The 16,555-nt window shown below is 36.5% G+C and overlaps 1 protein-coding gene across 2 annotated transcripts in view; it reads right to left on the bottom strand.

The window, feature by feature from the left end:
• Nucleotides 1-16,555, bottom strand: part of LARS1 (leucyl-tRNA synthetase 1) — a 70,573-nt gene that overhangs the window by 13,864 nt on the left and 40,154 nt on the right. For both annotated transcript variants that reach the window (XM_061423860.1, XM_061423861.1), the window contains exons 20-28: nt 15,535-15,747; nt 14,087-14,144; nt 11,557-11,620; nt 7,026-7,209; nt 5,226-5,316; nt 3,834-3,974; nt 2,676-2,816; nt 2,325-2,435; nt 46-156 (exon numbers count right to left, since the gene is read on the bottom strand). In XM_061423860.1, coding sequence (XP_061279844.1) covers nt 46-156; nt 2,325-2,435; nt 2,676-2,816; nt 3,834-3,974; nt 5,226-5,316; nt 7,026-7,209; nt 11,557-11,620; nt 14,087-14,144; nt 15,535-15,747 — 1,114 coding nt within the window. The remainder of the gene's footprint in view (nt 1-45; nt 157-2,324; nt 2,436-2,675; nt 2,817-3,833; nt 3,975-5,225; nt 5,317-7,025; nt 7,210-11,556; nt 11,621-14,086; nt 14,145-15,534; nt 15,748-16,555) is intronic.

The following is a 16,555-nucleotide window of genomic DNA, read 5'->3' on the forward strand; positions in this document are numbered from 1 at the left end:
AACCATTACCCATGTGATCACAGCTGCACAAGATCCACAGCTTACCTTAATCATGGCGACAAATGGCATCACTTTCTTCATATATTTCTTCAATTCTGGCAAACTGCCTAGTTCACCAGCAATGACTTTGTTATCAGGCAACTTTCCACTATTGCTCTAAAAAAGAGAGTGGGAGAGGAATATGAGGAAAAATATTTTTAAAATAATGTAAGATAGTAGATATGCCTATAAGAAACTGGCCAGAAATGAAACAGTGGCCACCAGCCTGATAGAGAAGAACAGAAGAGGGGGCAAACTCCAGGATCATGGGGAAGTGAAAGGTAAATGGAGTCTCCTGTTTCCTCTAAATTCAAAGGACACACGTGTTTTAGGACAGAGGAGAAAAGCACGTGCATGATGCAGAGTATTTAATTTTTCCTTATGTTAATGACACTTTTAGGATCATATCATTAGTCTTACCTGGTGATAAAATGGTCTATAAAGATCTCATTTGTCTTTAAACTTCTAAAAGCAATTCATTAGTCAGAGCAAAATGAATATTATACAACTATCATACAAGATGTATATAATTTCTGTTTTTGAGCACTCTTTCTTATAACTGTTACCACAAATGTGAAAAAAGAATATAATTTCTTTAAAATAATAAAAATAATAATATAATTAAAATAATAATAATTTCTACCTAAAAGTATTATAAGCACTAATATGCACAAAGTCCCAAATGTGCTGCCTAAATTTAAATTGACTTCTACAAACATCAACAGAGGAATAATAAAGCAAGTGGCCTTTTCAGAGTTTTGGATGACCTATTTTCTCCTTATTATAAAAGCATAGCACCAAAGCCAAGGGTTGGGAATAAATCCAAAAGAAAAGTAACATATAGTAAGATTTCCAATAATCTATTGACATTCAATTCTAACCTTTACTAAAGTACACAGGAAAAAATATTTTCTCCACTGGCAAAAATGTTGCTTTGAAATACATAAGGAAGAGAAAAGGAGAGGGTGAGACACATTCCTTTTCCCTATGTCACTGAAAAAGTGTCATACTAAACATAAGAACATTCTTCTGGATTATAAACTGACACTCCTTTAGTTCTTTAGGATAAAAACAAATGATAATTTTAAAGGAAGCTGGTCATTCCAAATAATGTCAAAAGATGATGTTGATTCCAAAGTATATAATTTAGTCAATGAATATAAGTAAAAGTATAACTTCTAAAAGAACAGTGGTGATGGGTCTTTTTAAATACCTGGGATATTCCATACCATATTGAATTCTGCTGCTTCCTTGAAAATGCTGATAACGAACATATAAATCACTGAGGCACAATTTCATTTTTCTGACTACCAAAGTAGCTTTTACTCTTTTATTTACCATAAGTCAAAAATCTATAAGCAGACTCTAAAAGCTACTTTCTCTTTCTATTACATACAATCAAAGGAAGAAATACTTCCTCATAAAATCAGGTTCACACAGATTATGAAAACACTTGCTCTTCTCTTTCCATCAAGTCTTACAAATATAAAAATTCTCATAAGTATTTCTTGGGTAACTATGAAAAGTAGTGAGACAAAATTGCAATAAAGGTCTAGAAAAATCAAAGCTATGGACTTCTCCTTTATATTATCACTTTATGCTTTGGCCATAATCCCTATTTTGTCTCTTTCTCAAGTGCACCTTAATGGTTTCTGTCCACCAATAACTATTCTTTATAACCTAGGCAAAAATTCCACAACATATACTTTGTTTCCATATTTTGAACATGAAAGGAAAAAGGTAGGTAAATCTTTTTTTCAGGAAAACCTAGAATTAAGTTTAAATATTAAGTTTCCTTCAAATATAACTATCATATTTAATAGCGATTTATCTGACAGTCTAAAAAGAGAAAAAGAAACACCAAACTCTCCACTTCTACTGGTAGTTATCAAACTGGACACTTTCTTTTAAATTACTCAAGCATCAAGCTTCAAATTTTTCAAACATCATAATGTTAAGATTTCATGAATCCCAGTGTTCAAGGTACAATGAAACCAAAAGGCAAACTTAGTTCTTTTGCTTCATAATTTTAACCAACATATGAAAAAGTTCCACATCTCTTAATACATACTACTAGATCCAGTATTTTTGTATGAAAGTTTCTGAAATGAAACAGCTTTTCACTCAGCATCCATTTAAGAGCCACAAACGACACTCCACATCTAAAGGTAATTAAACAAAGATGCCGTTCTTCCTTCCCTAGACATTGCCAACATCCTAAAAACAAAAACAGCATAAGCAGTACACAACACTGCTCGGAGGGGAATGTCTACTGAGAGAATTACCTCAAAGTGATTACGTAGAACTGACAGGGTGATGTGTTGCCAAGACGGATAGTTCTTTGCCACATAGATGGTGCAATGTGAAGGCTTCTCAGGGGGCTGCTTGTCAGTCTTCTACAGGGCAGAAGAAAGGAAAAAAACATCTACTTATTTTTATATACACCAAAAATGAAATAAACTTCTAGTGTATACCACTACTCCCTTTAACATAAAAAAAAATCATATTATAGAACTGCATTTATAATGAAAATAGCCCTGTACATTTTAATGCAAGTTATCTTTATCTTCATCACTATTAGATGTTATTTGACCAATAACTTTTAAGTAATGACTCTTTAAAAAAAATGACTTCACCTTCCCTTTAGCAGGCATCATATAGTTCTTGAGTCGCAATCTAAGGTCATGTGCTACTTCCATGAGGTACTGTGAGGAACGTATCAAGCTTTCATCCACAGGACCTGCCAGAGGCCATGAAGCAGTCATAATTGAGTCGGGCTTGAAAAAAAAAAAAAAAGGTTCACTGAGATTAGACAACACAACTATTTTATGATTCTTGGTTACAGTTTCATACCAAGGCTACCATCTGTAAATGTGTGCTCAAAGTTCAAACCTGACTACACAGAACACACTTTCAGCCCCTGATCTAATGTTCCCTAGAATTCAAGCTGTGAAGTCTGACTCTACATTCTTAATTAGCATACATTTGTAGAAGCATATTAATACCCACACACATATGCTCACTTTCAAAGAAAATTATGTAATGCTAATTTGCCTAAATTTAATCATTATTATATAAATTACACACACTCTCAGTTTTTACCCTATTAATACATCTAGTACTGAAAAGTATGGCTATTTGGAATATATTTCATGAACACATTTTTGCATTGTTCATACACTGAAAAATACAAAAGAGCTTGGCTAATAAGGCTGGAAAGGAGTTATTAAACCAACCAATCTGTTTATCTGCAAGCCTGGGAGAAATAATTAAATTTACCTTCACAGTAAGAATGCTAATATAATATCCCTGAATATGCAGCCGTATATATGCCAGAAATTTTATATAAAACAAGAATATTTATGCAAATACACACTTCTACCTTTGTTTATAAGCAGTTCATAACAGTTATATATATCTTTCAATATTTTCACCTTTTAAAACAAACAGCTAGAAAAACAATATTAGTTATACATATATTAAAATATATATTTGAATGTATTCAAATGTATTGTAACATTTCCTAATAGGAAGGTGATAAACAACACATACAAAGTCACATGTTTTTAAAATATACGTAGTGTGTATATAAAGACTCATACATGATGTTTCTATCTAAAAAGGAGACAGCTTCAATTTAAGCTGCTGTAATAATTATGAGATGATGAACCCAACACTATATTTAACAGTACTCATTTTCAGTCTTTTGCTTGTAAGTAACATTATTACCACAACATTTATTTAATGAGACCAAAATCAAAACCACACAGAACGTCTTAAATGCATAATGCTACCTTTCCCAGGAGTGTCCAGATGTGCTCACACAAATGTGGACAGAATGGAGCCAAGAGAAGTGTCTGAACTTCAATAAACCGGAACACGAGGTCTCGGTGCATCCCTTCTATGGCCAATTCACGGTACTTATCTTTCGCGGCCTACAAAATTTGGAATTATTTATCATTTCTCTCCCCCTACTTCTTTGAAATAAAATTATAGGAAAAAAATTCAGTATCTCTATCTTAATGCATTTTTAAGTACTTAGTCTTTAAAAATTTCATAATTTCTGAAAAGGTTTTGCTTTATTTTTAAGATTCTGAAAACAAATGTGTATCAATCCTTAGGTCCATAACAATAAATTGTTTAAATTTGTACATCTTTGATGACCTTTGCTATTAACCATTTCTTTTTAAGCACTTCTTAGCCATTTAGGATTCTTTAGGGGGATTGTTTGTTCACATCCTTTGGTTATTTTTCTTTGGATACCTGTATTTTTTTTTTTTTTTGATGTGTCAAAAATCCTGAAATACAGACTGTAAATAATTTTCCAATTGACCGTATTTTTAAGATGATTTCAGTTGTGATTTTCTTATCTGTGTTACCAAATTCATCAGTCTTTTTTTGATTATTCCTTTCTTTTGTTTTTATGAGTAGGAAATCTTTTAATTACAAGATCAAATAAATGTTTGATTAACCCTGTTTTTCAGTAAAAAAAAAAAAAATTATCAATCCTAACAAAAGAATATTGCACTTTTATATTACTAATTCTCAAAAAAAAATACCTGAAAAAGACATTTTGTAATGGACCTAAAAATTGAACAATTTAAACTGGGTACTAAAGGTGAATGCTCTAAGTAATATATATTAAGACTAAAAAGCCTGTAAATATGATACACTGATATGCTCAGCACTTATCCTTATTCATCCACATTTCTGAAAACCAAATTACATAAATCCCAATGTGATATTCTACAAAACTGAGAAAAGCTACGTTTTTAGTTTAAGCTCTTGGACTGTCAAACTTGAGGATATACTGACACCTTGTGGAAAAATCTCAGAAAACATTTGCTTTCAAACTAACAGCAATTAGTTTACAATTAGGCCCCTTTTTTTAAATCAATTTTAAAATGCTTTTCTGGAAAACATGACTAATTTTCAGATTTAACCTCAATTAACTCACAGCTCAACTAGAAACAAAATTATTTATATTAAGGAATTATTTATGTAAAGGAACATAATAGAAAAAGTACCCAAGAAAACTACTTAAAATCATAATTTATTGAAGACTTTACAAGTTTTCACTCTCCACTTAAAAGATGAGTCATTATGCTATAGCAGGAGGAAAAAAAAAGAAATGTATAATATTCACATTGACTATTTTATAGCTATGAAAAGAATTAACAGCTTACCTGAAATTCAAAAAAACCCGTTTTCAAAGCTTCTTTAAACATCATCTTTTCATAGTTTTGATCTGTCTTTATAATTCCTGCATTCATTTCACTACGGAGTATGGAAAAAAGGTAACTGAGTTTAAAGGCAAGTATATATAGGTATTAAAAAAACTTCCACATATATTAGCAATATGTGAACCGTGAACTTCCAGATGTTCAAGCTGGTTTTAGAAAAGGCAGAGGAACCAGAGATCAAATTGCCAATATCCGCTGGATCATCAAAAAAGGAAGAGTTTCAGAAAAACATCTATTTCTGCTTTATTGACTATGCCAAAGCCTTTAACTGTGTGGATCACAATAAACTGTAGAAAATTCTGAAAGAGATGGGAATACCAGACCACCTGACCTGCCTCTTGAGAAACCTATATGCAGGTCAGGAATTAACAGTTGGAACTGGACATGGAACAACGGACTGGTTCCAAATAGGAAAAGGAGTATGTCAAGGCTGTATATTGTCACCCTGCTTATTTAACTTATGTACAGATTACATCATGAGAAACGCTGGGCTGGAAGAACCACACACAGGCTGGAATCAAGATTGCCGGGAGAAATATCAATCACCTCAGATATGCAGATGACACCACTCTTATGGCAGAAAGTGAAGAGGAACTAAAAAGCCTCTTGATGAAAGTGAAAGAGGAGAGTGAGAGAATTGGCTTAAAGCTCAACATTCAGAAAACGAAGATCATGGCATCTGGTCCCATCACTTCATGGGAAATAGATGGGGAAACAGTGGAAAGAGTGTCAGACTTTATTTTTTGGGGTTCCAAAATCACTGCAGATGGTGATTGCAGCCATGAAATTAAAAGATGCTTTTAGAGGCAAAGTTATGACCAACCTAGATAGCATATTAAAAAGCAGAGACATTGCTTTGCCAACAAAGGTCCATCTAGTCAAGGCTATGGTTTTTCCAGTAGTCATGTATGGATGTGAGAGTTCGACTGTGAAGAAAGCTGAGTGCTGAAGAATTGATGCTTTTGAACTGTGGTGTTGGAGAAGACTCTTGAGAGTCCCTTGGACTGCAAGGAGATCCAACCAGTGCATCCTAAAGATCAGTCCTGAGTGTTCATTGGAAGTTCTGATGTTGAAGCTGAAATTCCAGTACTTTGGTCACCTCGTGTGAAGAGCTGACTCACTGGAAAAGACCCTGATGCTGGGAGGGATCGGGGGCAGGAGGAGAAGGGGACAACAGAGGATGAAATGGTTGGACGGCATCCCCAACCCAATGGACATGAGTCTGAGGATGCTCCGGGAGTTGGTGATGGACAGTGAAGCCTGGCATGCTGCAGTCCATGGGGTTGCAAAGAGTCAGACACAACTGAGCAACTGAACTGAAGTGAGGACTTCCCTGGTGGTCTAGTGGCTAAGACTCTGCACTCCCAATGCAGGGGGCTCGGGTTCGGTCCCTAGTCAGGGAACAAGATCCCACATGCTGCAACTAAGAGTTCACATGCTGCAACTGTTAATAAGGCACCCTGCATGCTGCAATTAAAGATCCCACATGCCGCAACTAAGACCCAACACTGCCAAATAAAGAAAGAAAGCTAATAGTATTTTTATCATATAAAATTGCTATAAGGCTAAAATCAGACAATGGATCCAAAGTACTTAGCATAGTTCCCAGCACAAGTAAGTTTTCAATGAAGAGTGGCTATTATTAACATCTAAATTTAAGAGTTAAAAAAAAAAAGAAAATTTAAAAATACACCAGGACTAAGCAACTCCTTAAAGTAAAAGTGGTTGGGGACTATAGATTACCTGGCAAAAACTTTATCATTGAAGGTATTGGCAGGACCACTTCTTAGGCTATCCCAGTTGGCAACCATTTCTTTCACCCATTCCACCCAGGTGTATAGGCGGAGAATACCTGCATCTGCCATGGCTTCCACAAAGTTAGCATCTTCAACAGTGTCACCAGCATCAGCTAGAGCCAAGCGCATTCCTTGAAGAAGAAGAAAAAAAATTAATCGATGATTTAAAAATGTAGTTACTGAATATGAACTATGTGTGCAGGTGGGTACACTGCCAAGCCCACGTACAAATTAAGAAACAGCAAGTGCTTTAAACCACTGCATGGATCAACAGCAAAAATAAAGATCACCAAAAGCAGAATCCATAATGATGTTGTTAAAATATTTGAATTTTCTATATTGATTTGCATACACTCAGCATCAATATCCGTTTCTTCTCAGGCATGTTGTGCTAATGAGATAAAGTGATCTTTAATGAGGCAGAGAAAAAAATGATAAACTTGGGAAAGATATCCCTATCAACATCTCAGCCTCATTTAAAGGCAGCAAAATATTACAATTATTTTAATGCATAAGAAAACAGAGTGCTACCTTTTGTGCACAAATACATATTTTCTTACTTCTAAAAGCAGATTCTTCTAGGTTTCTTACTAACAAAATACAATTTTTAAAACAAAATCTTCCATCCTAAAATATTTTAAAAAAAAACAAACAACCCACCCATCTGTAAGAGTCTAATCAATTAAATTACAGGACATCCTTGCAATGGAAGACGATACTGCTATAAAAGAGTGAGGAAACTTTAATGTATCCACATGAAGTGACCTCAAATATGAACTCATAAGTGAAAAAGGCAAATTTCAGAGCAGTATGGATGGTATGCTACCATCTGCACCTTAAAGAAGGAGATGAGAATATGTGATATCAAATTACGTATGCATTAAATATCCTTTATAATACCCAAGAAGCTGAACACATTTTTAACTTTTTATATTGTAATAATTTTACAATTACAGCAAGGATGCAAAAGACAAGGATAAATGTTTCACCATTTACCAGACTTTCTTAATGTTAACAACTTACATAACCACAGTTTCAAAAAAGCAGGAAGTTAACATCAGTATGACACTACTAACTGAACTACAGACTTAATTCAAAATTTCACCAGCCTTTTCTCTAATATCCTTTTTCTGTTCTAGGATTCAATCCAGAAAACCACCTTGCATTTGATTGTTTATCTCCTTAGTCTCTTCAAATCGTGACAGTTTCTCAGTCTGTCCTGGACCTTGACTACTGATGGGTAGTCAGGAATTTAACAAAATTTCTCCCAACTTGGGTTTGTCTGATGTTTTTGCATGATTAGATGGAGGTTATGAACCTCTGGCAAGAATATCACAAGAATGATGCTGTATGTCTTCTCAGTGCATCATGATCAGGGAGGTACATGATATTGTATGACTTACTATTGCTATTGCAAACCCACCTCATGTGGTCAGGTAGTGTCTGCCAAGTCTCTCCACTATAAAGTTACTATTTTTCCCTTTGTGATAAAGAAGTATCTTGGGATAGATACTCTGAGAATATGCAAATAACCTGTTGGTTTTTTTTTTTTTTAAACTTTCATCCATTGATTTTGGCAACCACTGATGGATCTTGTTGTAACCTCAGATATGTAGATGACATCACCCTTATGGCAGAAAGCGAAGAAGAACTAAAGAGCCTCTTGATGAAAGTGAAAGAGGAGAGTGAAAAAGTTGGCTTAAAACTCAACATTCAGAAAACGAAGATCATGGTCCTATCACTTCATGGCAAATAGATGGGAAAACAATGGAAACAGTGACAGACTATTTCTGTGGGCTCCAAAATCACTGCAGATGGTGACTGCAGCCATGAAATTAAAGGATGCTCCTTGGAAGAAAAGTTAGGACCAACCTAGACAGCATACTGGAGAAGGCATTGGCAACCCACTCCAGTACCCTTGCCTGGAAAATCCCACGGACGGAGGAGCCTGGTAGGCTGCAATCCATGGGGTCGTGAAGAGTTGGACACAACTGAGCAACTTCACTTTCACTTTTCATTTTCATGCATTGGAGAAGGAAATGGCAACCCACTCCAGTGTTCTTACCTGGAGAATCCCAGGGACAGAGGAGCTTGGTGGGCTCCTGTCTATGGGGTTGCAGAGTCAGACACAACTGAAGTGACTTAGCAGCAGCAGCAGCAGCAGACAGCATATTAAAAAGCAGAGACATTACTTTGCTAACAAAGGTCCATCTAGTCAAAGCTATGGTTTTTCTAGTAGTCATGTATGGATGTGAGAGTTGGACTGTAAAGAAAGCTGAGAGCCGAAGAATTGATGCTTTTGAACTGTGGTGTTGGAGAAGACTCTTGAGAGTCCCTTGGACAGCAAGGAGATCAAACCAGTCCATCCTAAAGGAAATCAGTCCTGAATATTCACTGGAAGGACTGATGCTGAAGCTGAAACTCTTACTTTGGCCACCTGATGCGAAGAACTGACTCATTTGAAAAGACCCTGATACTGGGAAAGATTGATGACGGGAGGAGAAGGCGATGACAGGGGATGAGATGGTTGGATGGCTTCACCAACTAGATGGACATGAGTCTGAATAGGCTCCGGGAGTTGGTGATGGACAAGGAAGCCTGGCGTGCTGCAGTCCATGAGGTCGCAAAGAGTCGGACGCGACTGAACTGAACTGATGGATCTTGTCTTTGACAATATTACTATGATGTTTCTCTAATGATGATTTTATATTTCATTCAATTCTTCCACATTTATTACTTGGAATTCTTCTGAAAAGAAGAACAGTCCCCACTCCCCCACTTACTTATTCAATTATTACTATATATCCCTATGAGTTCATGAATATTTAATTTATGCAAGGAGTTATAATTCAATACTACGTTATTTATCTCTCAAAAAGTTCTTGCTTGGGCAATTGGGAGCCCCTTCAAGCTGGCTCCTGTGCCCTTTCAAATTGTCCCCATCCTTTCTGAAACATTTTCTCATTTTCTGGCATCATAAAATATTCCATGCCCATTTTGTATTTTCTCTACTCCAGACTCAAATCAATCCCTGCTCCTAGGAACCCTAGTTCCTTTTACTAGAGAATGGTATTTAGAAACCAAGATCTGAATGACAGGTGTTTTACCATTAACTAGTGTTTCAGTATCCACAGGCTCTCTCAGCAAAACTAGGAAATAAATGCATGACTAACCCACACATAAATCTATATTTATTTTTATTTATTTTTAAAATATTTATGTTATTTGGCTGCACTGGGTCTTAGTTTCAGCATGCGGGAACTTCAATTTCCATTGCAGCATGTAAGATTCAATTCCCTGACCAGGGATTGAACTGGAGTCCCCTCCACTGGGAGCAGAAAGTCTTAGCCACTGGACTACCAGGGAAGTCCCTATGTTTATTTTTATGTCTGTCTGTATAAAAAATAAAACCCATGAGTTTATGCTGATACTGCGAATTCCAATCCAACACCAGGGAGTTCATTTGAGCATTTCCTCTTAACTTATTTATAGCTTCTGATACTGAGCTCTCACCCACAATATTTGTTCAATCCCAGTAAACATATAAAAGTTTCAGAACTGCTAATATACACTTCTTTAAAAGAAAAAAAAAACTACAATATTGTGTACAGTCCTTTTCATCTTGCTATGTTGTCATAATACTGTTTTTCTAAGTAATTTAGGTTAGTTTTTCCCCATCCCTTTCAGTACAGTCTCAAACTGTGGTAGTCTTGATCAACAAAAAGAAGTGCCATGATGACCAAAGGCTAGGTTACATAAGGAAGGACTGGCTCCTTCAGCTTAGATAGTGCATTTTTTCTCTTGACAAAGTAATGATTAAATGAAATAGTAATGAAGTCAGGGGAAACGTATTTTTCAAAAAAATGAAGGCTTCTAGGTTCAACTCATCTATATCAAATATGGAGGAAATACTTTGAAAAAGCTTCCTATATGCTTAACGTCTCTACAAACTAACTATTTAATTTTAGAAATAGCATGAAATAGAGTTTCCAGGTGGCACTACTGGTAAAGAGCCCACCTGCCAATGCAGGAGACATAAAAGATGTGAGCTCAATCCCTGAGTTGGGAAGATCCCCTCGCGGAGGGCATGGCAATCCACTCCAGTATTCTTGCCTAGAGAACTCCACTGACAGAGGAGCCTGGTGGTTACAATCCATCGGGTCGCCAAGAGTCGGACATGACTGAAGCAACTTACCCCAGCATGAAATTAGGAACAAATCAGGTAGCACTAACAGTGAGTTTCCCTTGAAAGAAGACTCTAATAATCTTAGCTTAAATTTGTTTCTAAACAGATCATATTAACAATTCTTATATTTTAAAAATTATGTTGCTTGTACACAAAGAAAACATGAATATTTTAAAGTATTGGTAAAAGCTAAAGAGAAAAGCAATGAAACTGAAACAAGAATGCTAATTGCCTTCTGCAGTCTGAGAACTGGGGACACTAAGCAACAGCAATAAAAAAAACATATACTCACCATCAGCTGAATATTTATCAACAGCTTGGGACAAAGTGAGGAAGTTGCCTGTGGATTTTGACATCTGAAAAAGAAAGCCAATGATAAGGCTTTAGTAAGAGTACATATAAATAAAGTAAACCAGATCAGCCACATCAAATTAAATGAGCAGGCTACAACTAGATAAAGATAAAAAGGATTAGAAACATGCAAAGGAAAAGACACTTTACACTTATTTTACAGAGGAGAAAACTGAAATCCAGTCAACACAATGACTTGCCTGAGTAAGTAATCTGCTGCTGCTGCTGCTAAGTCGCTTCAGTCGTGTCCGACTCTGTGCGACCCCATGACGGCAGCCTATCAGGCTCCCCCGTCCCTGGGATTCTCCAGGCAAGAGTACTAGAGTGGGGTGCTATTGCCTTCTCCGAGTAACTAATCTAGTCAGTGACAAAGCTAGGACAGCATCTCCTGTGTGACACTCAGTCCATGGCTCTTTCCATTAACTGATACTGTTGCTTGGGAATTGGTTTAGACGTGGAATGATTACACTATAACTATGGAACACTGCAGCTGGTTATAAGAGCTTTATAACAATTAGAGTCATTCAGAAAAGAATGGACAAGCTCATTAGGTCAAAATTAGGAAACTTTAGGAAACAAATTTAGGAAACTTCTTGTCATTAGGTCACAATAGTTGCTTACTCAAGTTGTGCTCTGCCTGAGGGCAGCACAAGTAAGTAGGCACTGTGCACAGCCCAGCAATCTTTATTGTTTAAAAAATTTCTATGCTTGGTAACTTTGCTAACACCAAAGAGAAGCGGCCATTCTATCAAGTTTCTACTACAGAGCAATAAATCTTGTAATAAAATGAGTATGAAAGTTAAGTGAAAGTGTAAGTCACTCAGTCATGTCCGACTCTTTGCAACCCTATGGCTCCTCTGTCCATGGAATTCTCCAGGCAAGAATAGTGGAGTGGGTAGCCATTCCCTTCTCCAGGAGATCTTCCTGATCCAGGGACTGAATCCAGGATGTCCTGAATTGCAAACAGATTCTTTACTGTCCGAGCCACCAGAAAGCCCTCTACCAGGGACATACAGTGTATACATAACACAACAATGTGGAGACCAAAGGAAACATCATGTTATATTAATAGCAGGATTTATACCTGTACTCTCATATACACACATGCACACACATATATATATAAATATATATATATAGTTCCACCTTGACCTACGAAGAAAAAATGAGTTCAACAATCAAAAGTCCTTGCTGATTTAACAAAATCTATAAAGTAGCTATTTTTCAGCCTAATGTACAAGTTATCTTAAATGAACTTTTTTATTCCCCATTAGGGCACTGGTTAAAAAATAAATCTCATTTTGCAATTCATATCATCTGCTATTTGTTTAAATCTATAACTATTTTCATTATTATATAGCAATGAATATTCTTTGATCATTAATATTCCATCAGATATAGCAAGATTCAATGGTTGGAACAAGTCCAACTTGTTAGGATTGTTATTAATGAGAAATAAGTAACATTGCAATTAAATTTTTTTTTGTTTAGTTGAGGAAGCGTGCCCCTTTCTCCGGAGAAGGCAATGGCACCCCACTCCAGTACTCTTGCCTGGAAAATCCCATGGACGGAGGAGCCTGGAGGGCTGCAGTCCATGGGGTCGCTGAGGGTCTGACATGACTGAGCGACTTCACTTTCACTTTTCACTTTCATGCATTGGAGAAGGAAATGGCAACCCACTCCAGTGTTCTTGCCTAGAGAATCCCAGGGACGGGGCAGCCTGGTGGGCTGCCATCTATGGGGTCACACAGAGTCGGACACGACTGAAGTGACTTAGCGGTAGCAGGACCTTTCTCATGTGCACAAAGGCATTATAGGTGCAAAAAAGCGCTTGTCAAGAGGTTGGCATAACTCCTGTTGAGGATACTGAATAATCAGATATTATGAAGCATTAAAAAAATCATTTATATTAATATATGTACTATGATTATACTACTGTGATACTACTAGTATAATTGTAGTATCATTAGCAGCAATAGGGGAAGTTGCAGTAGTATAGGGAGAGAGATACTGTCTAGACAGAAGCATTAAATAACACTTAAGAATCCTACAGGCTCCGAAATTCTATTATTCTAATTTAGTGGCTAGTCACAATAAAAAGCAAAAACCACCAAATTATTTTCTCAACTTAATGAGAAAGATGCAGGGTCACAAAGCTGGAATCTTTATATTTCCTGTCCATTTCTCTGTGTCTCTTCTCTGGTAACAATTTGTCACTCTTTGCCACTCTAACTCTAAGACAATTATTATATAGCAAAGTTTTCCCCATCCCTCCTCTCAATTAATACTATCTACTCCACTCACTCAATTTTAAATATAAATCTTTAATTTACATTGGTAGTACTAAAAATTTTTAATGCAAGATTTTTAACTGTCTGATTTTCATATTCTTAATTTAAGAAAGTACAACATCCTAAATCTGAAAAACATTTCTGCAGAATTCTAACGTTTCAAGAGGTAATGAGCGTTACCTTCTCAGAGTTGAGGAGGAGATGTCCATTGGCTCTCACAGCTACAGGCCATTTATCACTTGACAGGTAAATGTGTAAAGATAGAAAATAAAATTTAAAGATTATGGTTTAGCCTTAAAAACTTGAGGTAAATGCTAAGAGTCATAACGTTTCTTAAGGCAAATGTGCAGGGATATTTATTGAGTCCTATTTATAACAGGAAACAAATGAAAACAAGTATCCATTAGTAAAAGGACTGGTTTATAAATTATGGTGCAGGCATACGATGAAATACTATGAACTATCTTAAAAATACAGGCCAGGCTATATATATAGATATAAAAAGATCTTTGTTGTTTAGTCGCTAAGCTGTGTTTGACTCTTTTGCAACCCCATGGACTACAGCCCGTCAGGGTCCTCTGTCCATGGGATTTCCCAGGCAGGAATACTGAAGTGGGTTGCTATTTTCTTCTCCAGGGGATCTTCCCGACCCAGGGACTGAACCCACATCTCCTGCATTGCAGGTAGATTCTTTCCCACTGTGCCACCAGGGACAGATCATCTTCCACGAAAAGTTGCAGTGAAAATTACATGAGTTACTAAAAGTGATTTTACCAGTGGTAGCATAAGCACCTGAAGCTACCACTTATCTATAATTTTAACACCCTCATATATGTCCAAAACTTGATGCAATGGGATAAATATTCAACCATGTTACTAACAAGTACTTCTAAGACACCTGATTTCTCCAAAAACACATTTAAACCAATAGAGAAAACTAACTGAATGACAACAACCACATCAGATTTATTTTATTCCTCTTCTTCAAAATCTTTTATTCTTGAGAAAGAAAATGTAATCTCATTCTAAATGCAATCTCACCCTAAATACAAGAAGTTCTATGAGACTGCTTTGGTTCTGCAAAATAAAATTTGAACAGTGGGAGGGGTTTGTTTCTCCAGCTACTTGAAGACAGGAGAGAAAGACACAGGGGCATGTCTGGGTCAAAAGGGAAGATGACAGAAAGAATACTGTTGAGCACATGGTATTAAAAATGCATCTCTGATCCAGATTTTATTCAGAACATCATGACTTAATACTGGAAACTTGGGGCTCTCAGCTCTAAAGGGATGTTTCCTTCCCATTCTAATGACCTAGGCTCTGTTTGAAATTGCCTGTTATTTCAGCATCTTAACAGGTCAAATGAGTCATGTAATAGGTCAAGCATATTACTGATTGACCATCAAAGTATCTGAAATGTGAAATGCTTTGGCAGCCCAAAGCAGGTATGAGAATTTCTGGATATAATAGGAGAAGGTGTGCTTTCTCCTTCAGTACATTTAATGTAAGAAAAAGAATGTATTGGCAAATCTAACCTTACCCTCTACAATAACATCAGTATATTTAAAGCCACAAGGAACCCTTGTCAATAATCAATACATGTAGTTCACAGCTTTTTTAGCACTCACCATTCTTCTGGCCACATAGCCACATGATTATAAAGGAAATATGAAAGATGATTTGGAATAAGATCCTTGCCAGAGGCTCGAAGATCCACAGGATACCAGAACTCAAATTCCTGCTTTAACTGATCTAATTTTTCCTTTGGGATCTGAGTCTTAGGAAATGGAGCTTCCTTGAAGAAAATATAATCCCAAACTTCCTTGGTCATTTGCTGTGGTCTGTATTAAAATAAAAGTAACGGATAAACAACAACAGAACATATATATATATAGTTTCGTTGAAAAAAACCAGCATTCTAATCCAACCATGAAGTAGAAATCAGGTTTTTTTAAGTATTTATTCTATTTATTCATTTGTTTGGCTGTGTTGAGTCTTAGCCGTGCATAGGGGATTGTCACCGCACCACGCCAGGTCTTTCATTTCAGCACAGACTCTTCAGTTGTGGCACAGGCTCAGTAGTTGCACAACTCGGCCTTAGTTGCTCCTCAGCATGTGGCATCTTAGTTCCCCGACTAGGGATTGAACCCACACCCCGTGCATTACAAGGTGGATTCTTAACTACTGGACCACCAGTGAAGTCCCAGAAATCGCTTTCTTAATGTTTTACAGTAACAAATGAGAACAAGAGACTCCCATAAGAATAAAGAGTGAATAACAGAGGGGTTATTTATTACTTTTTCTCAATTCAAAAGCAAAACCATCATGACAAAATTCCACTAAATGAATTCTTATAAAAACAAATTATTAGAAAGTATTTTCAGGGACTTCTCTGGTGGTCCAGGGGTTAAGAATCTGCCTTCCAATGCAGGGGACATGGATTCAATCCCTGGTTGGGGAATTAAGATCCCACTTGTCAAGGGGCAAATAAGCCCACATTCTGCAACTATAGAACCCATGCGCTCTGAAGCCTGCACACCACAATTAGAGAGAAACCTTGAGCACTGAAAAGTCCTTGCACTGCATCTAAAGATCTGGAATGCCACAACAAAGATATTGCCTCATCTAAGATCGAATGCATCCAAAAAT

Source organism: Bos javanicus, chromosome 7 (genome assembly GCF_032452875.1).
Source record: "Bos javanicus breed banteng chromosome 7, ARS-OSU_banteng_1.0, whole genome shotgun sequence".
NCBI classification, from domain to species: Eukaryota; Metazoa; Chordata; class Mammalia; order Artiodactyla; family Bovidae; genus Bos; species Bos javanicus.